Genomic DNA, 23749 nt, shown 5'->3' on the forward strand with positions numbered 1-23749 from the left:
CTATTTGTGCCAAAACACGTGTCGCCTCGTTGCTCACGTGTTCCACCTTTGAGACGCCGATGCCTCAAAATATGTTTGGTAATTCTCTTGCTTCTTTGATTAGAGGCCAACTTGGAAATTGCTTCCGACGAAATAGCCTGCACCGCTGGTAGACAATCCGACTCCAGGATCTTTGGCCACCGAGGAAGATGTATCAGGTGCCGAAGTCCTTCAAGACAAGCCAGGATCTCCGCCTCTTCCGCGCTTGCACAAAAGGGAATAAGATTCCATTCAGAGAGGATAACCTGATCGTGATGGTCTCGGATGATCAGGAACGGAGAGAAGGGGGGACGAGGGGGGGGGGCTTAGCCACCCCCATGGTTTGGATTTTATGAGGAACACTACTCACTAAAACTCTAATTTCTTGTTGATTTAGCTAACTCTGCCCCCCTCATGAACTTTACAACACTATTCTGCCCCCCTCAAGGTGGAAAGCTGGCTCCGTCCCTGCGGATGATGATCCCGAGTCCTCCCTACTTTGAAGCTGCGTCCTAACCAGCGTCGACGTTAGCCACCCAAGAAGAAACAGAAAGCCGTGTTTCATTGCTCCCGGAAGATACCCCGCAAACGAGTTGTGATAGTTCACCAGAAAATTGATCGAGGCCTTGCCGCCTCTGGTTATATTGATTGAGTACAAATGGAGAATTTTCAAGTAATAAGATGCCAACTTGGCAGATTGTGCTCAGTTTTCTTTTCGAGGGGCATTAGTTAGTTCTATTTAGGAAAGGCAAAGTACTAGTAATAAATATCACAACTCAGCAGACACAGTTTTTTTCTGTAGAGGTGGTGGTGGGAAAATCTAGTTCGGGCCGGAAAGCGCGATAGATTTGGGCTGGGCTGGGAGCATGTAGTTTTTGGCTGGGCTGGACCCGCCCGGCTTATTATGTAGTGTTGTTGTAGCCTGTTCCAAACCGGACCGAAGAAACCCTCCCCCTGCTCGCCGCCGCCGCCGCCTCCACCTCCGCTCTCCTCTTCTCCCATCCGCGGCCGGCGGCTTCTCCCCAAACTCAAAAAAGCTAGGGTTTCTCTCTCCGCTCGCGAGACAAGATGAGCCGCAGCCTGGGAATCCCGGTGAAGCTGCTGCACGAGGCGGCGGGGCACGTGGTGACCGTGGAGCTCAAGACCGGCGAGGTCTACCGGGGCTCCATGATCGAGTGCGAGGACAACTGGAACTGCCAGATCGAGAACATCACCTTCACCGCCAAGGTACACCTCTTCTTTCTCCCCTCGCCCGGATCGGCCGGCTCCGCTTTTTCCTCGACTCATGACTGAGATGCGGCTCTTCTCCTCGTCTTGCAGGACGGCAAGGTGTCGCAGCTGGAGCACGTCTTCATCAGGGGGAGCAGGGTCAGGTTCATGATCATACCCGACATGCTCAAGAACGCCCCCATGTTCAAGCGCCTTGAGGCCAGGATAAGGGTAAACTGCAGCCACCCATATCCTTTATTTCCCCTTACTATTTCCTATTTGCTTCAGCTACATGTCTAACTGCTTGTATTTCCTCGCCTTGTGCAGGGCAAGGGGTCGGCCATCGGTGTTGGCCGTGGGCGCGCCGTCGCCATGCGTGCTCGGGTAAGCCAATGCTTGCTTCCTCACTTATTACTTTCACTTTCGCCCGATTAAACTTGGTTTATTAAGATAGAGAGTGCTATTGTAACATCTCTTTGTTAGTAGAGATTTATATCTGGAACAAACAGTCTTGGGTTGCTATCTATCTATCTATCTATCTATATATATGGAGCTGGTGATAGTTGGTTCTATTGTAAAAAAACATCTGCATTTAGGAGTGATAGGTTGTCAACCATGGCAGCGGTAGAGCCTCACCGCCTGTGACCGAGAGGTCCCAGGTTCGAGTCGCGGCCTCCTCACATTGCACTTCGTGAGGGTAAGGCTTGCCACTAACACCTTCCCCAGACCCCGCACAGTGCGGGAGCTCTTAGCACTGGGTACGTCCTTTTAGGTTGTCAACCATGCTTCTGAATAGTGAGAACTATCGTTTCTATATTCAAAAGAGGAGCGCCCATGGCACAGAGAAAAATGTTCCTACATGCAAGAACATCTTTGCAATAATCTGCATCGTAAGAAATAACTAGGCACGCCCACCGCTTTCATATCTGTGGAGAGTATCTCCTTTGGGCTGTACATAAGAATGTAGCCGCTCTTAGACATTGGTGGGTGCGGTCCGGTAACCGTCGAGGGAAACAAGTTTCTACGTTTCATTGCTTGTTAATGTTCAACACTCCTCTGTCTAATTTCGCCAAAATCTAGTGCATTGTTCAGAGTTGATTCACGTTTAGTAGTGACTTTCTTAAAAGAGCCATTGCCTTTTCAGAATTGCTTCATGTTTTGTGACTTTGTTAAAAGAACCACTGCCTTGTTAAGAGTTGTTTCATCTTTAGTTACTTTGTTAAAAGAACCAGTGCCTTTCTCAGAAGAGCAGGTCAGATGTAAGATATATTTTTGTTGTTAATGGCTAATGCTAACAACCATGTGATTACTATCTCAATTCAGGAGTTTGCGTTTGTACTGTTAATGGTACCCCCTCTTAGGCAGCTCTTGGCTAAATGAGAGTTGCTTGCAACTCTTTTACATTGGTTGATAAGAATCGCTTCCTGCTATGTATATTGAATAATGCAGTCAGCATTATTTTATAGAAGCTTCTATCTTTCATCTGCAGTTAATTGTTAGACCTTCCCCTAGCTAGGTGCATTATTGTTGTTGTCTGGGTGACTAGGTGCATGCCAGTACCCTGTTATCCTTGTGTAGCTGCCGATTAATAGTGTGATGAGCCAAAACTGCGAGCATATGTTCAGAATTACCCTCTATTTTTGTTTTTGCCTACAACATTTTATCCAAGGTAATTAGGGAACCTGATATCATTTATCTCTGGAAACTACAATGTGATTCTAACAGTTTATCCAAATTTTGAACTACCTAACTTGAAATCTTCTCTCAAAAGCATTATAGGATGCTACATGTTTAACTAGTTGGAACTTGAAACACACGGGTTTACACAGTTGTGATCCAAAGGTAACAAACTCATAGGAACTTGAAACACACGGGTTTACACAGTTGGCTATCAAACAACTGAAAAATAACAGTAGCAATGCTTCTTTTAGCTTTCAAGTATTTAGTAAGATTTTTTTGGTAACACAATCTAATAATTGATTCACCAGTGATCCGGTTGAAGTTTCTAACCCTTTTCCCTACCATTTGATGCAGGCTGCTGGTGGTCGTGGAGGTGGTCCTCCCGTTGGAGGAGGACGGGGTGGTGCGCCACCCGTGAGGAGATAGATCTGTCCAGGAGCTCGCTGTCTTTGCTATCCAAAAACTCCTGTGCCAGCTTAGTTTGCTGTCTGCGTGCAATCTGTTTTCCCCTCTGGTGTATTTTAACATGATGTACTGTTGTTAGTTATATGCATATGAGACTCTGTAGGCTGGGACTATCGTTGGAATGGATTATCTCCCGTGTGTCATGTAGCTTTCTGCCTAGTTAACGTGAATTGCATGCTGCAATTATAGCTCGTGTGTATGACTCCGATGGTGTTGTACAGTTCAGCCATCGCCATAGCCTGGCTCACCAATGGCTGTATCATTGCACTATCCCATGTGATGCTGATAGTTCGTACTCCGTAGGATTATTCCTATGAGTTTGTTACCTTTGGATCACAGCTGCTGAAAATCCTGTGAATCCTGGAGGCCATGCTTGTGAGATTGTATGTAGCTCCAGTTCAGTTTGTCTGTGGTAGGCCGAGGCTGTAGTTGGAACGAGGTCTATTTGTGTCAGTCTATAAGACTGCATGATTGTGCCAACTAGCTGCTGGTATAAATCAGAGTACATGAAGCTTGGACATGAGTCGGTTGAAATTGGTTGATGGGCGGCATTGATGGCCAGGGCTCTTTGAAAGTGAAACATATAGCATCCTTGTTAATCTGTAACACACATATCCTCTTTTTGGTCGCATAAAAGGGAAATGGCGTGACAAAAAGGAACTACGTGACACAGGAGCCAAAGTGGGCGCAGCCGACAGCTTCTTGGGAGGTGTCATATCACACCAGGAATGAAGGAACTACATGCCAGTTTGGCTCTTCAGAGTTCAAACCGTAACTATACATCACAAATCTCGCTAAAAATCATTCATCCAAACCATAACAAGCTGAGGGAAAAACTACCGAACTGACGGTCCAGATAGCACATAGCAGTGTTTATGAAACAGACTAGCAGCACAAGCGCAGACTACATTTTCATCAGGATTAGGAGAAGAAAACCAGCAAGCGCCTGCGGAGGAGGAGCTCGGGCGAGCCTCGTAGTTGCAGCTAGACATCATCATCGCTGCTGGTTCTCCCTCCGCCGCGCGTAGCGGGTCCTGTCGTTGTACCTCGGCCTGTCCGACGCCCTCTGCGGCACAGGCTCCACCCGCCTCTGCCTCTCTGGAGATCTCTGCACAATCTCCCCGTTCACAAACAGCTCGGCTGCACATGACGACAAAAACATCAGGAATAGACAGCATGCTTTTTGAGTCACTGACCATAGTGGATGCCAACGTGAGCTACATCAATATGACAATGTCTAGAACAACTGACTGGTATGTGAACTAATTAACAGTACAGTTGCATGCAAACCAAGACAGAGTGAAAACACTAGCTTCAGCAGATGGCTGTTGGACAACACAAATTACATGGCAAAAAATAGTGGGACATGGTGTTGTCCTATCAAAGATAGTGGTGTGGTGCGAAGGATAGAAATGCACCTTGAACAAAATCACCTTAGACGAGAAAATCTAGTTAAGGTTTTACATTACTAGCTCAAACGGAAATAGTGTATATACGACTTAAATGCCAACTTCCATTTGATATGGTAAAAGCACCATACAGAATACGTAACACTAGAGATATCACTCTAAAAAGGACGTACCCAGTGCTGAGAGCTCCTGCACTGTGCGGGGTCTGGGGAAGGTGTTAGTGGCAAGCCTTACCCTCACAAAGTGCAATGTGAGGCAAGGTTCAAAAAAGCGGTAAGCGCTAAGCGAGCGGTAGGCCACCGCCTAGAGCAATCACCGCCTAAGCGGCGCGCTTAAGCGTTTTGTACGGACACACCAGGAGGGGCAGCCGGTTGCATTTTTCAGCGCATATAAGGTCTAATATTCCTTCAATATTAGCCTAGTAAGGCAATGTTGGCCCAGTAAGGCCCATATGAAACCCTAGCCTACCTAGCTCAATCTGAACCATCCATATTCTCTAATCTTCATTGTCCCCATCTACTCTCTTCTATCTCTTTTTCTCTCACCTGCTCCCTTCAGGCACTCATCGACAGCCGCAATGGCATTGCTGCTGCCTCCTCTTCCATGAATTCCATGCCTCCGCCCCTCCTTCCCTGCCCTCACCCCCTCCTTCCATGCAACCACCCCTCCTTCCCTACTCCGTTTCCTCTACCAGATTCCAACAATAGCACGACCAGATTCCCAGGCTCGCTTAATTGAACGCTCAGGCCAGAAGCTAAGCGGAAGGCCATCGCTCAGTGCGCTTAAGCGTGCCTAGGCGTACGCTTTTTTGAACCATGATGTGAGGAGACCGCGACTCGAACCTAGGACCTCTCGGTCACAGGCGGTGGGGCTCTACCGCTGCACCAGGCCCGCCCTTCAGAGATATCACTCTCATCATCGTAAATAATGTTTTACGCCATTTCATTGGTACAAAATATAAAAAGACACGCTAGTAAACCATTAGCAACCAAAGCAAGAACCGCTCATTAGAATTCATTGATTCAACCAGACTGACTACAGAACAAATGCCAACAGTTGACAATACTTACAAATATCGGATTGTAAACAATGCCCAAACCACTTTTTATATCGTGCATTACTGCATTATAGACAACACTCATATCACTTGATACTGTGTGTTAAGCTTCATTCCTCACCCGAGATGGAAAAGAGCACCAGCGGTCGTAACTTGTGGTCATACACATGTTCATAACACTTTCATGGCTCACCAAGACAGATTAGAGCACCAAGAGTTGTAATTAAAGAGGGAGTCTGTTTCATGATAATTTCTTGACCCACGTATATGACCACAATATAACTCATTGTACAGTGTGTTTCATGATAACTAAAGATGGATTATGTTTCATGATAAGTTCTTGCTACCAAAACCATTATTCCATTAGCAACCAATGCAAGAATCGCTCATTAGACTTCATTGATTCAGCCAGATTGACTAGAGAACAAAGGTGAACAGCTGAAGAAACTTATAAATATTTTTTAAGACTAAGAGGGAGTCTCTCCCCGATTCCATTAGCAAAACAGTGAAACCATACAGAGTTCTGGAACTACAAGCAAGATGAGACATAACACAAAAGGTAGAAACCAATCAATATCAGACTATACACAATGCTGAAACCACTTTATACTGTTCATTAATTAATACTGTGTCATACAAATGCTCAGAACACAGTCATCACTCACTGGCAGATTAGAGCACCAAAAGTTGTAATTAAAGAGGGAGTCTGTTTCGTGATAACTATAACTACTTGACCCACGTGTATGACCACAAGAAAACCTCAGCAAGGAGTTCATTAGCTAACAAATTAAAGATAATGCCAATAGGCTGAATAGCCCCACTACAACAGTAGCATTTAAACAGCAACAGCAAGATAGATGTACTGCAAGTCTAAAATCTCTAACTGGTATAAAATGGTCATCTATGTAGGAAGTCGTAATCTCAGAGGAACGGAAAAAAACGCATCAAACCAACAGGAAGTTTTTTTCAATTAACATGTCATGTTTAAACAACCAAGCAAAGAAAGGCACCAGAAGATGACTCCAGATTATTAAATGTAATACAGCCAGAATTACCTCCGTAGTCCTTGTGCTCAGGGTCAACATACGAATCAGGGAGCACGAAGAGGACACCAGGAATCCCTGCAGCACAACATAATCGACCAGATGTATTTAGACACACTGGAATTCCACTAGCGGAAGGAGAAACATGTTAGCTCTGGCTTAATAAACCTTCGAGCTTGTTGGACGTCTCTTCGTCGATCTCGCACCCAAACCCGAAGTAGCGCTCGCACGAAACGTTGTAGATCTTCTTCTTGGCCTCTTCCTCGCTGGGACACATCCAAAGACAGAAGAATATCAGATCAACCCCGGCATACATATAAGCGCAGAGCGATGCATGCTCGACCGGATCATCGGCGAGGAGAGGGGGAGGGGCGGGTACCTTCCGAGGACCTTGGCGAGGGTGTGTACGTAGCATTCGATCATCTGCTGCTTGGATGCGCCGTCCCCGCCGGGCTTGTCCATGACGATGAGCCAGTGCTCGTAGTCGCAGCCGGGGAAGAGCGGCGCCATCTCCGTGGGCGCCCGGTCGCCGCCGGAGCGCGCGGGGGAGTACCCGTCGCCGCCGGGCCGCCGCGCCATGCCCCTGGCGCCAGCGACGCGGAGGCGGAGGAGGAAGGAAGAGGAGGCGGCGGCCGGCGGGCGCAGCAGGTACATCGCCGCCGCCGCCGCCGGGGCGCGGCGGAGGGTGGAGGGAGTGGGGGAGGAGAGGTGGCGGGAGAGGAGGAGGCGGGAGGCGGAGTTGGAAGGGGAGAGCAGCTTGCGGGCCATGGCGGCGGCCATCGGAACCCTAGCGGGGAGGGAGGCCTAGAAGGTTCTGGAAGACGGAAATGGGGATCGAGATGAAGACCAGACCTGGTGGGGGTTTAGAGATGGGTTTAAGATCTCTTTGGGCTTTCTTACAGCCCGTTAAAGCCCATGCAGGTTATGACGTAGCTATCGTCCGACCTGGAAGACCATATCTAAGAGCATCTCCAACACGCGCTGGAAAAATCGGCGCGCTATACGTAGGTTCCAGAGCGCTGTAAACAAATAGCGCGCGCAGCGGTGCTAGGTGCCCCGCTGGAAGCGGCATTTTGCCGCGCGTGCTCGGGCGAAAAAAGTGCTCCTTCGCCGGGCGCGCCATTTTGCAGCGCGTGGCGCGGCCAGAACGGCTACTTCGATAGTTCTCGATTCAAAATAAATCAAACAATTCAAATAAAACATGAAATTTTAATTGAAAATAGGAAATATATTAAAAGTTCAACGATACATCGCGACATTTTATTGTAAACTAGTCTAATCCTACTCCGATTCCCAGTCGTAGTCCGACGAGTGGCTGCTCGGAGTAGTCTCCGACACCGGCGTCGAAGTCCACTCGAAGCAGGAGGAGGAGGAGAGGATGATGTTGGACGGTCCTGTTTCGTTTTTCTTCTCCTCCTCCTTCCTCGCCGCGGACTCCGCCCGACGCTTGTCGCGGCTCGCCTTTTTCTTCGCCTTCGCCGCCGTCTTCTCCTCCTCCTTCTGCGCGTAGAAGGCCTCCGTGGCGGCGACGCCTTCGAGGAATTGGCGCGCCCACTCGAGGCGGAGGGCCTCGTCGCGCTCGGCGATGAGGAGGCGCTGCTCGAGCTCCCGTCGGCGGCGCTGTTGCTCGCGCGTGATGACCGGGGACGGCGCGAGCTGCTCCGCCTGCTCCCGCGTCCAGACATCGCGAAAGTTCATAGTCCGGCGGGAGCGTCCGAGGCGCCAGGCGATGGCATCGTACGCCCGCGCCGCCTCGTGTGCGGTGTCGAAAGTACCGAGGCGGATCCGCTCGTCGCCAGAGCGGATCTCCGCGTCGAAGCGGCCGCTCGGCCACGCCCGAACGCCGTGGTAGCCGGAGGCGGGGCGGCGGTGCGGAGGTATCTCGACGGAGGCGCGGAGGCGGACCGTCGGCTGGAGGGAGAGCGGTAGGGAGAGAGAGAGAGGTGGAGTGGCGCGTGGAAAGTTCAGACGGTTGGCTGCGTTCGCGCGTGTCGCGTTTATAGCGCGTGCGGCAGCGCACGCGACAACTTTCCCACGCGGAATAGCGCAAACGCGCGGGCGCGACAATTTTTTTAGCGCGTGCCCCTTTTTCCCGCGTCTGCTAGAGCTCCGCGCAGGCGCCCGCGCGCGCCAAACCGATAATTTTTGTACCGCGCGGCTGTTTTAGCGCGCATGTTGGAGATGCTCTAAGGTTTCATGGAGCATGTCAGGAAAGGCAAGTGACGTGACGGTTGCTACATCGAAGCCTCTAACAAGAAAACGTCTGGATTCTATCATTTAGAAGAAGAGGGTGATGGAATCTTCTCCATCAAATGTGCCATTTAGAAGAAATCTCATTGATCATAGACAAGAATATTACAATGCTTTGTTGCAACGCTTGGACAAATTTATCCATTTGATGTAGGGACTCGATGAATTTATGTGGCGGTACAAATCTTTAATCCAACCCAATGTATCACTTGATTATAATAAAAAAACAATGGAAGATGAAAAGCAAACTTAAAACGAAGGTGTTTGCCTGGTATATATATTTGTTGAGGGGTAATTATCATCAAAGATAAAATTATAAAATGCAATTGGCAGGGAAGTAAAACATGTTGATTGCATCACCATGACGAGACTATAAAGTATTTATTCTTTCACTGTAAATTTGCTAGATCTATATGGTCAACTATACAAATATGTTCTATCTTACACATACCACGAAGCGTTGCGAATATTCGTCAATTGGCTCAACAATGTCGATCTTAGGTTCAAACTACTTATTAGGGTGAGAGAAATTGCCGTTATTTGGTCGCTATGACTATGTCGAAATGACAAGATTTTTAATAATAAGAATATTTGTCTTATTCATGACAATAAATGAAGAAACAGGGTGAGATAATAACTAGCTATGTTACCACAACATCACACACCCCAAGACATAAGAACACTTGGTCTTACCCTTCGTTTTGAGCCATGTCTAGGTAGAATCGGCAAGATTGAACCGAGGCCCGCCCAGGCACCGCCGGGGGACAACCAAACCAACCAGTAGGGTTTCTTTCTGAAGTTTGTCTACAACATAGTAAATGACACAATGCATGACACCATATATAAGTTACTACCCACTATAGAGGTAGTAACTTATATGTGGTATCATGCATGACATACGTTACTAGTCTAAGTTACTCCCCATTGTGACTAGTCTTAGGCTGAAACCAATCATTCGCTTGCTCCTTCTAGATACATGCTCTTCCCTGTGCAAAGAGGCACGGTTTGCCGCAAACTGGGTGTTTCTAACGTCATGCCAAACTAAAAGTGCAGCTGCCATACTTTGTTCATCCTCCTACTTTACCAGAGGCGCTACATCCCACAAGCTTGATATGTCACAGTTTCATGAAGGTCAAATATTTGACAAAACGAATCACTTTCAATGTGATCGGACCTTAAACTGGTTCGGCAATGTTTCTCGGTGAAAGGTTCTATTGCTGACTCTTTGTCATCATGGATTTGTTCATTCTTGTAATTTCTTTTTTGTACATACCATGTATATAGTTTGTACTTTGAGTTTTGATTAATAAAGGGCTGCGGGGGCTTCCCCTGCAGCAGAAAAGCTAGGTTTCAAAAAAAAAAGATATATCCAGATATATTTTAGTTGTAGATATATCAATTTTAGCATCAAGTAATATGTATCGGAGGGAGTAGATGAAGTTACGAAAGAGGAAAAGAAAAGGACGAGAGAAGGTGGCTAGGTTACACCTTGAAATTGCAACAGTCAAGAATGAAATACTTGCTTTTAACTCATCCTATATAAGACGAGGAATACCATACACCGAGAGCTCGTCGGGTCTTAACAAGTACACTCCAGGGACTAACCTAGATCGTGCCGCCGCCTTTCCCCTCTCGTCGCCGTCTCCAGAGGCTGTCACGGGGTGAGGCCTCACGGCTGCTGGTGAAGGGGGCGACAGGGCTACTTAGTGGCACCAACAAGGCATAGCTTCGAGGGGCGGTGGTTGGCTAAAACGGCGGCACGAGACATGCGGGCAGTACGATGCGCAATGGCGGTGCGTAGCAGAGACCAATAATTGTGGTATGGCTTGAATGCGGCACTGCATGGAAGAAATTCGATACCGTTGATCAGTGACGTGACTGCGCGAGCCATGGATCCAGACTCCCTACGAATGAGGGGTTTCATATGACCTACTTCGCAGAGTCCCTTGGCATACGTGTTAGTGGCGCCAAATCATGCCAGTGCGAGGCGTTGTTTCCATGCATGTGAAGGTGTGTGGTGGATTCCTTTGGGCTGATCGCCCATGCCTAGATTCTTCCACCATCCATTAGTAACGACATAGGTGCGGGGCCGCCAAACCTTCCCTAGTGTTAGAAATTGATGGTGCCAATGAACTTTTTCTCTCGTCAAACAGCATGTGAGCTACGCGCGTGCCTGATGACGATGGCATGGTAGTGTCTACATGAGGATCGTGTGCGTGCATATCATGTTCATTGGGCCGGCAAGTGTGGTGGCAAGACACATATGTCCTCGTTATGGTGGTTCTTTCTCGAGTACCCGGTCTTTAGCGTCGGGATGAAAATGCTAGGTCTAATGGCGGTGTTTTCACACCATCCTGCTTGTTGAGGGAATCGTTAATTTGGAGTTACTCGGAGCTAATCTTCAGGGTGGAAATCCATGATCTAAGGTGAAGTGGGTTTTTTTCCGAGATAGAAACACATGTTTGACATTCCCTTATTGCAGGTGTTATTTCGGAGAATCATTATCGAAGTCCGTATGTTGTCAAACTAGATAATACCCCGCACGTTGCTGCGGAATATGTCGATATATCTTTGTAGAATTGGTAAAATAAAGAACAATGCATATTTAGTAACGGGTGTATCAGTTAAGCTAAAAATATACCATGCTGATTTTCACCTTGCAAAGCTGCAATGAATCCCATATACTATATTTATTTATTCATTGCAAGTGAATCCCATATATATTTAGAAAGTAGAGAGCTTGAAACAACACTAATGTAGTACAAAATAAAATTAAGTTAACCATTGGCAGATTCCGACTCAACCTTACAAATTAAGCCCATTTAGTCAATATCATACACTAATTTCAGATATGCGATGCTCACCGATAAGTATTTTGATAGGTACAAAAACATATATACCCTTGGTTTGTGTTGTAAATTTAGTCTGGACACTATTAACATCTAGGATATGCTAGTCCCCATGCCAATGCATTATGAGGCAATGTCTAAAGATCATGGAACCATGGGGGGAGGATATTGAAATCAATGCAGATCAGTAGTAAGATGAAGTAATTAACTCAGAAAAGCGAGTAACTGCTTATGTTTTGTTGCAACAAAACTGCAAGGGAAACATCTACAGTATGGCAATTACCTATGTTGAGCAGGATACGTGTTCATTTCCACATGCTAAGTCATTGAGCACCCATTGAACCACAATTTCCATTGTTCCTTAAATAGCATCCTTGTTTCTCAATTTGTCTAACCTATAGATTATCTTGGAAATATTATCTAAACAATCCTAGTCTAGGAAACAGACAATGCAGAAACTTGTTTCAGTATGGTTCATCAGTTTTCTAAGTTGCCATACTACCTGGAATATAAGAAAAGTGATAGAATATATGTCACATTAGAAATTTAGGATCCACAATAATAATTAATTTCATCATCCCACTTTACTTCATGAAAAAGTACAAATGCCATGGAGTATCCAATATATGACTTCTCCTTTTCTTGAACACATTGCCGTGAAAATAGAAGGGAAATAGGCAGAGAATCACACTGCATCTACATCTACAGAAGCATGTCTCACATAAAATTTCCGAACAAAAAATTCCTCACATCAAATTAATGGTCCACTTAAACGCGTGCAGTTCCTTTAGTACTACAGAATAAAAAATATATAATAGATGTACCAGGGGCGATATTACAAGAGTGTTGGATGCTAGCTAGATAGGAGTCGCCACTTCACATGTTCAGCTTGTGGTGTGCTTCAGTCTTCTTTCTTGGTGCTGGTATGTGGCATTGGATACGGGAGAACCTGGACTCAGGAATAGTTGAGCGAGGAGCATGGCTCCGGCGGCGGGCAGGCGGGGCGTCCATGGGTGGCGTACTGCAGATCTATAAAGAACAAAATCATATGAAGTAATAAGATAGAAAATCTGATCGCGAAATCTGATCGCATATACAACACCCGGTCGAAATTTAGGCAAGCTTGAAAAGCAGTGAGGAAGAGGAAAACGTTGAAGACACCCACCGATACTAAGGACGATGGGAGAAGGTTGATTGAGCTCGGAGTTTAAATGGGGGAAATCTGAATGGACTCTTCTCATGCATCTATACGTTTCTTGATCTTGGGGGAGAGAAGAGAACGCACTATCAGATCTGAGAAATTAATGAAATTAATGGCTGTTATTGTTTGCAAAGAAGAATAACAGAGGTGGGCCTTAAGTTATGCATTGAAGAGGATGAGTAATGGGCTGCATTTTGTTTGCATGAAGTAAAGGACTGCATGGTGTGTCACATTTAGTTGAAGATTAAACGGAAACTGGGGATAGAAAACGAAACCAAGCCAGACACGCTTTGTGGTAGCACTACAAAAAAGGAGGTGACGTGGGCACATGTGAGGGCAGAGAAACGGGGTCCCCTATTTAGATAGAGAAGATGATTACCCATGGTTGTTGCTCGCCGTTGATGTAAAATAAGACTGTGTGCATCCTCGATGTATTGACAGTGAGGAGTAATTGGTCTCATATGTATATTAATTGTTAGCTTTTTGTAAAAAAAAACTCATCCTCTAGGTGACAGTGAGGAGTTACCTGACTCTTTTCTTCATCCACAATACACTCTATGTTCAGCCACATTAGCCATGCATGCTTTGAAGTACTTTGCCAAAGCAAACACGACAATAAAAATTGACTGGACTCGACCATATATTTTCAGCCAAATTGGCCACGCTTTGCCAGACGGATATGACAAACACACCATATAATGGCAATCATGCCTTATAAAAATGATAAAAGTACCATACATAGGAATGTAACAGATATCACAGCCAAAAAATATAGGCCGGATCAGATGGAAAGCCTCAACACAATACAGGGAAAACAGGCCGAACCATTAAGTGGTTAAGTGTTGCTTTCCGTAACGCCGCTGAATTTGTTCTAGTTGAAGTCAGGCTTCTCAGGGTAAGTGCAGCCAGAACGCTGGATGATAACATTTGCTCCGTAGCAACCACCCTTCACGCTGTCCTCAATGCTCTTCCCTTGAACCAACTGAGATAGGAAGCCTCCAACAAAAGCATCACCTAATAAGAAATGGAGGGTAGCTAGTCAGGGACAGCAAACAAATCTTAACTGAATCCCACTGTCCAAATTCCAAATCATGCTGCTGTTTGTGTGGCACTTTTAATCAATATAACCAAGAAATGAATATGTTTCAGTAGAGTTGTATAACAAAAGATCTCGAAGCCAAGTCATGGTTCCGGAAAGTGGATAGCTAACTTCCACGCACCGCTGTCCATGGCTAAAAGGCGTGGTTGTTGTTGTTGTTGTTGTTGTTGTTGTTGTTGTTGTAGAATTGTATAACAAAGAGTTGTATTTGTTATATGTAACTGCTGCTTATGAGTTGTGACTTAACTAGTAGCATATCTTGTGCAACTGAAACAGCTCTATTATATATTTGATGATCAATCAGTGCCGTTACAAGTGATCCAGATATACTATTTTTTGCTATTGTAGGAATTCATACTTTATTAGCTTATGTCAACATTGTTTTGCTAATGCACAACATTGTTTACCAAAAGATAGATTTGCATTGGCCTTTTCAATATTTCAGATAGCATGAAAAATGAAAGAAGAAAATGGTTGGTAGGCGTGCCAGTAGATAACAGCTATCATAGAACAGATATCTAGTGTTTAAGCAGGGTCCTTTTAAACTGACAGTTGACAGAGTGGACAACAATATCGACAAATAACACAGAAGAAAAGCATACCTGCTCCATTGGTGTCAACAAGCTTCTCCTTGGGCAATAGGATCACAGGGAATGTTTTCACCTATTCGTGGATAATAAATATGTTCAGCATTACTCTCAAAAAAAATATGTTCAGCATAATATCTTCACATAAATTGAATGAACTAAATTCTGTATGAAGCTCCAAGTGTTCATTAATCGGTCAATTACAATTACCGAGGCAACACCAAGTGTTCATTAATCAGTCAATTACAATTACCGAGGCGACACCAAGTGTTCATTAATCCGTCAATTACAATTACCGAGGCGACATTTGCATAAGCAAACAAACTGTTAGTAAAACAGATTGCTTTACCATTCTGCTTACAAAGCAGATTTGCTTACTGATACGGCGTGTTTGAGTGAGCAAACAAATTGTTACGGAAACAGATTGCTTTACTTGCTTACTAATGTGGCATGTTTGAATAAGTAAACATATTGTTAGGGAAACAACTAGTCTGCTCAAAAGAAAGAACTAGCCGTCCTTCCTATGAGTCCTACCAGCCTATGATTGGACAAAATGGGACAAAACAAGCATATATACTTTCAAACAAGAAGTTGTGTACCAGCAGGTTTCCATGACTAATATGTATGATTAAAAAGGTTTGCCTATAATCCAACTGTTCATGCATAATACTGAAGATAACATGTACCTTCCCATCCTCAGCCACAACTACTGGGTCAGCACCTTGAGTAATCACAGCAATCCTCTTTTGTTTTCCCTCAGCCAGAGGCAGTTGTGAGATCTTCAAAGCGATCTCCTCAACGTTCTCAGTCTACAAATTTACACATGTAATTTGTCAACAAAACAATAATAACCATATGAAAATATTGTGCGAAGAATGAGTAATTACCTCCCACCCACGGACTTTAGAGAAGATCCTTGCTTCAGTTTCATTTCCGAAGATGTAGTCCACATACCTAAAGTGGTAATACACACAAAACATGTGTTAAACAAAGGACACAAAATCTCCATGAACTACCCCAAACTTTAATAGACTGAAGGATTAGCATTTGGTAAAAGTTGGAAAATATCTTGACATGAGTGGACACTGGTGATGCATTTTGAGTTAAGCTGCTATACATTATCTCAACTAATGTCCAAAACATCAAGCATCACGGAAGAGCAGGTAATACTTACGGAAGAACCTTCTCTTGGGCATCACGGAAAAACTCACAGATGAAGGGAGCAGAGAGGTTCATCAAGAAAACCTGGAAACAGCACAGCCAATTAAACACTAGCTACCACTTCACAGGGAGAAATTTTGCTCTAGACTTTACCTTGTTGTTTGCAGCAGCATGCTCAGCAACAAGCTGAATAGAATCAGGGGACACAGTGAGGAAAAAGCCAGCAATGTAGATGTATTTTGCCTTCTCAACTGTGAGCAACAAATGTGACAATTGTTAGGAAATAAGTTATCAAATAAACTAAGATAATATAGCTAAGTAAACGTCATGTACCATTAAACTACAATTTCCAACTTGCTATCTCTATTAGTCATTCATTTCAGAAACAAAAAAAAAATATATGGTGATAGTTAGAAAAGGTCTTCTTCACTATCAATGACAGAAGATTAGCGTTGCCAAAGGTAAACCCAAACATGAAAGCACTGGTGTTGTTCTGAATTAGTGATACAGCTGTAACCAGGCCTGTTTGAATCAGGTCTTCATTTGGATCATGCTTGACATACCTATTTCTAAGCATCATCTGAACACACACCCTAAAGTTGCTCAATATACATAGCATAACGAACATCTTTAGAATTTGAGCTTCAGAGTATGTATACAGTACGCAAGCAAACCCCGATAAAACAATGATGAACATAATCCTAGCTAAGGGTTTACAAGAGCTCAAAACAAATATAATACCTAGTGCCCAGTTCTCCGGTTTCTTTAGATGCTCAGATTTGTAGCAGTTCGCTGCAGATAAGTTTGCAATCAATGACCTGGCCACAGACAGAAAAAAATTCAGATATTCTTAGATAGGTGCTTAGGATCAAAATGCTGTAGAAGGACAGGATACATGCTTGCACATAACTAAGAAATAATAGACACAAAGGAATGTGTGTTTAAGCCTGTCTTAGTTTCAATAATTATATGGCATTTCTTTTCTTTTTGTCAGTAAGTGTTTTACTCAAAATAAATAACTTTGTTCATTTCGCTTATTATAACACATCACTGGTAGCCCAAAAACTGACAAGATGTCTAGAGGAACTTAACTTCATTGAACTAATGACATGCATCACAGGATAATTCAGCACCACAAGTGTTAAACATTTCTTCCTAATTAAAGTGAGATGCACAGATAATTATTAACAATTATAGAGAATGTGGATGGATATAATCTATCATCACTCAGGATCAGAGCATACTGATGTGGTTTTAATCAAACAAAGTAGTAACCAACTAAACATTACAAATATAAACCGTAAAACTAATTGATTTCCTTTTATAAAATTCTGAAGCCACAGAGTAGCAGGAAAAACAATAGCTGGTAAGTGGTATGATCAAAGGTTGCAGACCTTTCGCCACCAACAACACAGACAGCACATGTGCCTGTAGGAGCAGTCTCATCCTCGTAGTAATGAGCCTGGAAGATACGTAACAAGACCAAGGCCACATTAGTCAGTTAACAAACAAAGCAGAACATTTACTGTGATAAAAAATTGCAGGATGAAAGAACTAACGGTAACTCCTGCAGCCTGCGCATTCTTCTTCATCTCCTCACCATACTTGTCCTTTCCAATGCAGCCCATGTAACTAGTTGCACCAGGGGTTTGAAGCATCCACTGCAATGACATGATTTAAATAGAGTAAACAAACAGGTGTGGCAAAATATTTTGGGTGGTCATGGTTTTCGTGGGTTCTGAGCTTACTTGGGCAACCCTGATAGAGTTCTGGGTGGCTCCTGGAACATCAAAAGGATTTTCAGATACAAACAGTCAGAAAATTCAACAACAGGATGAGAAAAAGAAATACTAGCACATTCAGTGTTGAGAAAGCATTACCTCCAGCAATATATTCAACATTGCCCTTGCTGGACAACTCGTCATACCTGCCAGAATCGCGCTATGAAGTAAGAAACTAGTGCAATTGTACGCAATAAAAAAAACTTTGGAATATCCAGGGCCGATATGAAATGCTTACATGGGCAGGTGCTTCTCCTCAGCGAGGATGGCATTGTTGAGCTTGACGTCATACCTAAAATAGGAGAGAAAAGCATGTCAGCACAGTCATGATGACAACACAAGTACACAGGCCACAGTATGCTCTGAAGCAGCAGTATGGAATTAAACCAAAGCACTATGTCGTTCAGGGATCCGGCATTCCAGCGTCAATCGGACACGGTTATGGTTACGGAGCATATCAAGTCCCAGGAATTTAGAGATCTAAACTAACAAATTCGGCGAACTGAGTGGAAGAGTAGAGAACTGTGTCAGGGGGGATCGGAGCCCGGAGAGATCACCGGCAGACTGACGAGATAATTGAACTGATTGATTGATCTAGTACTAGTACATAATTTTGTATCAGTGACAACGTAATTTTCGGCCTCTGCTCCTGCGCTGCGTGCTGCATATGCTAGTACTAGAGTAATTCGCGAAGCATTTTTGTCGTCTCGGATCTGATGAGCCGACACGACATGCCCATCGAGCCTAACAAAACTAAGCCAGACGGATCCAGAAACAAACACGAAACGGAAACAAACAAAAAAATGAAATAACCACAGATCGGAACGCTGAGGGCGAGTGAGATCGGGCCGCGTACTTGGCGAGGAAGTCCTCGTCGACGACGGCGGAGATGTCGAGGAGGGGGTTGCCCATCCCGAGGAGCACGCCGTTGGCCGCCATTCTCTCAGCTGCTGTCGACGACGGCGCGCGGGGCAGGGCGAGAGCGAGATCTCAGGTCTGTGCTGGCGAATGGCGAGTTCGTGAGGTGTGGTGGAGGGGACGATGATGGTGGGTGCGGCGGGGGGTTTAGTCGGGCTCGACCAAACCTTGCGGGGCCCACTTGTCAGCGACCGTGGCTCCGGCGTGGTTGGTGGGCGTTGCATTGCAGGCTAATCCTACCCACCACGTGCTAATGCTACCGGCGCTGTTTCTACACGCGGGCGCTGACGTGTGGGACCGATTCCGCACGCGGCGGAATCGAACGGTGGGCTGCTGAGCTCTACGGGTCGGTGGAGAAATTTTGGGGTCTTTTTCGCCCACCAACCGCGCAGAAATTGGTCGGTGATCATTAGTGGTGCGGCGCAGAGAGGTCCCCTGGGCTTACATTTAGGATGTAAGGGCATCTTCAACCGGGCGACCCATCCCGCGCCCGCGCGTCCGGATGGGTCCGTCGGGACAAAGCCCGGCCGCGGCGGACCCATCCCTAAAACGGATGCCCGCGGCGTCGGAGCAACGCAAACCCGGCCCAAATCTTGGCCGGGTTTGCGTGGCACGTGACGCGAAAGGCTGGTCGCTCGCGTCCGCCCGCTGTCCGCCCCTGGCCCGCGTGTCATAGGCATAAATAATATATTTCATTAAATAGAACTCATTACATTTTTTTTTTAGCTACTACTTCTATCCTATACGTACGGGGCCGGCGGCCTCGCCGGCGACTCCTCGCCGGCTCGCCGTCGGGGCCGTGGATTTCACTCGACGCGGGCGGCCTGTACGCGTGAGGATTCCACTCCGGCTTTCTACGGGCCGGGTGGCGCGTCGGCGGCGGCGCGGGCGTCGGCGGCGGCGCGGGCGGCTTCGCGGGCCTCGGCGGCTTGGACGGAGGGCATCATCCTCCTCCTCTCCGCCGGCCGCGGCTCGGGCGCGCTCGCGGCTCCGCCTCCGAGGCGGAACCATCCGCTTCCCGCATACCTCAAGCTCCCGCGGGCGGCGCGTTCCACGGCGGTGCGCGCCTCCGGGCCGACGCGGCCGGCTTTCGGGCCTCGTGGTTGCCTGCCGCCGGCGCATGCGCTCTTGCCGGCCGCGCTCCGCCGACGCGAGCATCCTCCCGGGCGCGCCGCTCGGGCGACGGCATCCGGATGAGGTCACGGGCCGCTCGCATAGCGAGCGGCTCGTTCTTCCGGCCGAGGAGGTCGCCTGGCGGCGGCGGCCGGCCCGCCGGATGCCCTCGTGCTCCTTCGTCACGCGCGTGAGGTCGGCGAGACGGCTCCTCGATGGCGGCGTTGATGTTCGCCGGCGCGAGGTCCTCCGCGGCGACGGGCTCCTCCGCGGCGTCCGCCCTCCTCCACGGCCGCGTACCCGGCCGTCCGGGTCTCGTGCCGCCCTCCGCGGCCGCCGCTTCCCCGTCTCCGCGTCACCGGCCTTCTTTGCCGCCGCCTCGGCGGCGACGCGGAGCGCCTCGTCGTCGGCGACCCACCGCGAGTCCGCGCGCTCCTCCTCGTCCGTCCGCGGGAACCTGGCCGGGCGGCGAGGGAGAGCTTGGCCCATGTGGACCGAAGGGTGCGCGGCATGGCGCCGGAGAAGGTGGAGGGGAAGAGAACGGTGATGCGGTGCGGGTGAGACCGCCGCCGTCTTTATAGCCGGCGGTGCGGCGGGAAACTTGGGCGCGAGCGCGCGCCAATGGCGTTTTCGCGCGCGCGGGAACCTTGGTGCGCGCGGGATCTTTCCCGCGCGTTCCACCTCCCGCCATGGCTGTCCCGTCGAGGCCTCGCCATGGCGCAGCGCCGCGCAGCGAAGACGAACCACGTGGCGTCTCTTTGGGTCGCCGCGTTGGGCGCCGCGTGCGACCCAAACGGACACGCGGACGCGGGGCGCTGTCCGCGTGTCCGGGCGGGCACGCAAACGGCCCAAAACGGACGCGCTGGGCCGTCCGTTTGGGTCGCCCGGTTGGAGATGCCCTAAGGCCTTTTTTTTCTTATTGGGAATGCTTGAATATTGCCAAACCCGGTTTGTTGGGCTGTGATATCTAGCCCACTTATAACTTTTGGCCCGCGATTGATCAATGTGATCCTGAAAGGCTGTGGACCACTTAAGTTGCCTTATTAGTCCCCATTCGATGATGCATGACAAAGCAACAAAAAAAAAAAGACAGAGAGTTAGGGAATTGCTAGGGGCAAATTCCTATACACCGATCAGGTCGACCGTTAAACCCGTGCACCGCACACCCCGGCGCGGTATGAACCGGCCAGGTCGGCCCATTTTGCCGTTCATTTCTATTTTCTGCTTTTTCGTTTTTTCTTTTCTTTTTCTTTTCTTTTTCTTTTTTGTTTCTTTTTGTTTCTTTTTTATTTTTGAAAATTTTCATTTCAAAAATAGTACAAATTTAGAAAATGCTTAAATTTTAAAATATTTAAAATTGAAAATTGTTCAAATTAGAAATTCATTCAAATTTAAAATAATTTGTATTCGAAAATGTTTAAATTTAAAATATGTTCATATTCAAAAAACTTTCAAATTTTGAAAAATGTTCAATCTAAAAAATGTTCAAAATTTTATATTATTTACGTTTTTGACAAGTTCAGATTTTTAAAAAAACTAAAATATCTAAAAATTTCAGATTTTAAAAATTTGAATTTAAAAATACTTCAATTTTGAAAAATGGAAAAGAAAAAGAAAAAACAAAAACAAATAAAAAGAGAGGTGAGAGGAATAGTGGGCCAGTCCAAACACTGGCGGGTGTGCGACGCCTGGTGCGTGCCGACCAGGTCGGCACACAGCACCTCCCATTGCTAGGTAGCTCATGCTCGTCCGCGCACAAATTCAAGATGGGCCGGCTAATTGATGGTTGTGAAATACGCCATTTTTTTAGTCGGGCTCGACCAAACCTCGCGGGGCCTACTAGTCACTGACTGTGGCTCTATTTTTGCACACGAGCGCTGACATGTGGGACCGTGACACGCGGCGAAATCGAACGTGGGCTGCTGAGCCTACGTGTGGATGAAGACATTTTGGTTAATACTAGCACACATACTCGTGCGTTGCAACGGTCCTGCGCTCGATCTGCTAAGCAAAAGGACCCAGGACGGGATGGCTTATTGGCCTCGCAGTCCCTCGTAGGAGCACCCAAGGTTCACTGTGATTGTTGGGCGGGCGGACATGTAACACCTCTACTATAGACGAGCCAATCCGTCTATGACATCCCCTTCAGAGGCCGGCCACCACCTACAAGATAGGCACCTTTAGACAATCGCAGGGCAAAAAGAGGTCGTGCATCTCTCAGTCAAGCGTCAACCAGCATGGAGTAGTCTAGGGAGTAGGGATGGGAAGAATAGATGGCCGAGCGACAGCCGCTGTGACAACCCAAAATCTTCAGTAATTTATTAATTTAAGTGCCTGGTAATTTCCTACTAATTATATTTTTAATTGATCTCTAGTATTTAATTAGGCTGCTAATCTTTGCATGCAAGATAAATTTGTGTAGTTAATCCAAGTGGCAATAGGACTTGATTTGCAAATGCGTGTCGATTAAGTTAGTAGCTAGAAGTGGTTAACAGAAACATCTATGCATGACCTGGAAGAAAGATTAGAAGTGGAGTTTTGCATCCATGCAACGTCGGCCTGATTCAAGTATGCATGGACAAGGCAACGTGGCTGGGACTTAGAGTGTGCATATACCTTGCTGGCAGTACACTAGTGGCTGAGTCATAATCTGGCCCTTGCGTGGATGTGATGCATGTTAGGCAGGTTGTAGGATGTGATGCATGTTAGTGCAGGTTGTAGGACATGTCGCGTTTGGACTTTGGATACCTCCAGGACGTCGGCTAGAGATATTTCATTAGAGCCGGCTCAGATATTTTAGTTAGACCAACCGCCGTAACCCTCCTATAAATAGCTAGATCTTCGGCACTGCGCCGCACTGCACCACACTGCAATTCGCTTTACATACACACTACACCATGATTGCGCGCGTTGCTGCGCCCGTCCATATGTGAGAGAATTATAGATATGGTTAGAGACCATATGGACAGTTTAATATTTTGTTAAAAAAATGAGATGTAGTATTTTTATATGGGGGTAATGGGCTACAATTGTTTTTTTGCTTTCTTGGTCTTTTTGACCTTTGTGGCCTGTGAGCGTATTGTCAGTGGAAAGGTGATAGTATATTATGATTCTCAGTTACCATATGTTATCAATGGTAAATAATAAAGACTGTGTGTTCGCAATGTCGAAATTTTTGTGAGTGATGGTTTTCTAATTATAATGATATGTTTGTTACCACAGTAGCTTGTTTGTTCTCTCCAACTCGGTCTAAGAAGATTGCACTGGGTGCTTGAATTAAGGAAGGATCAATGGCAGCGGTGTCAAGAAGTAATTGACTTTATATATAGACATCAGTTTTAAATTGTTTTGGTTGCCTACCAATTTATTATAGATGTTGGTTTATACACGGATAACCTGGCGGTTGTTTACAATAGCTAGGGAGTTAACCAAAAGAGAGTCACCCATCATTTAACAATTACTGCTTGCATAAAAGCCTACACTTATTCAGCGTAACTAAACAATAGGCTTGTCCAAGATCTTCTATATAGCAATCCCAGATTATCTACTTTCAGCTAGCCAAAACAACACTGACACGACCACCATACGGTTTGACTTGAAGTTAATTCACATACAAAAATAAGAGGAAAGAAACAAAGTCCATGTACAGGCATGAGTTTCCTGAATCATGATTTTCCAACCGCGCACTACACCTAGCATGCATCCAATACATCCATCCAACGTTTGTGGGACCAGCTATTCTAGCAAAAATCTACCATGAATTTACCAAAACATGATCTCTGCCTGCCATGAGTGACAGGAAGGATCAGAACACGCAACTCAAGACTTGTGTGAAAGTGGCCCTCTTCAAGCTGTCATATGCCATAGCTCTTAATTTGAATCCAACGAAATTTTCTAGGAAATATGGCA

At 46.3% G+C, this 23749-nt stretch overlaps 3 protein-coding genes across 3 annotated transcripts; 1 reads left to right on the forward strand and 2 right to left on the reverse strand.

Moving 5' to 3' along the window:
• The first annotated feature begins 966 nt into the window (after window positions 1–966).
• Window positions 967–3619, forward strand: LOC124687688 (small nuclear ribonucleoprotein SmD3b-like). The gene is made up of 4 exons (XM_047221448.1): window positions 967–1245; window positions 1339–1458; window positions 1555–1611; window positions 3262–3619. Exons 1-4 carry the CDS (start codon window positions 1087–1089, stop codon window positions 3331–3333), a joined length of 408 nt encoding a protein of 135 aa, XP_047077404.1. The 5' UTR covers window positions 967–1086; the 3' UTR covers window positions 3334–3619.
• A 435-nt stretch (window positions 3620–4054) lies between these two features.
• On the reverse strand, window positions 4055–7716 carry LOC124687689 (multiple organellar RNA editing factor 2, chloroplastic-like). The gene is made up of 4 exons (XM_047221449.1): window positions 7261–7716; window positions 7050–7147; window positions 6894–6959; window positions 4055–4512 (listed from the first exon to the last, which is right to left on the reverse strand). Exons 1-4 carry the CDS (start codon window positions 7659–7661, stop codon window positions 4367–4369), a joined length of 711 nt encoding a protein of 236 aa, XP_047077405.1. The 5' UTR covers window positions 7662–7716; the 3' UTR covers window positions 4055–4366.
• A 6145-nt stretch (window positions 7717–13861) lies between these two features.
• On the reverse strand, window positions 13862–18821 carry LOC124692589 (adenosine kinase 2-like). Its single transcript, XM_047225990.1, has 13 exons — window positions 18666–18821; window positions 18048–18101; window positions 17909–17955; window positions 17777–17808; window positions 17588–17689; window positions 17423–17490; window positions 16770–16846; window positions 16182–16279; window positions 16042–16112; window positions 15755–15821; window positions 15554–15676; window positions 14883–14943; window positions 13862–14195 (listed from the first exon to the last, which is right to left on the reverse strand). The coding sequence occupies exons 1-13, from the start codon at window positions 18746–18748 to the stop codon at window positions 14053–14055; spliced, it is 1026 nt and encodes a 341-aa protein (XP_047081946.1). The 5' UTR covers window positions 18749–18821; the 3' UTR covers window positions 13862–14052.
• Window positions 18822–23749: the final 4928 nt, after the last annotated feature.

The sequence above is a fragment of the Lolium rigidum genome, chromosome 2 (genome assembly GCF_022539505.1).
Source record: "Lolium rigidum isolate FL_2022 chromosome 2, APGP_CSIRO_Lrig_0.1, whole genome shotgun sequence".
In the NCBI taxonomy this organism is placed as follows: Eukaryota; Viridiplantae; Streptophyta; class Magnoliopsida; order Poales; family Poaceae; genus Lolium; species Lolium rigidum.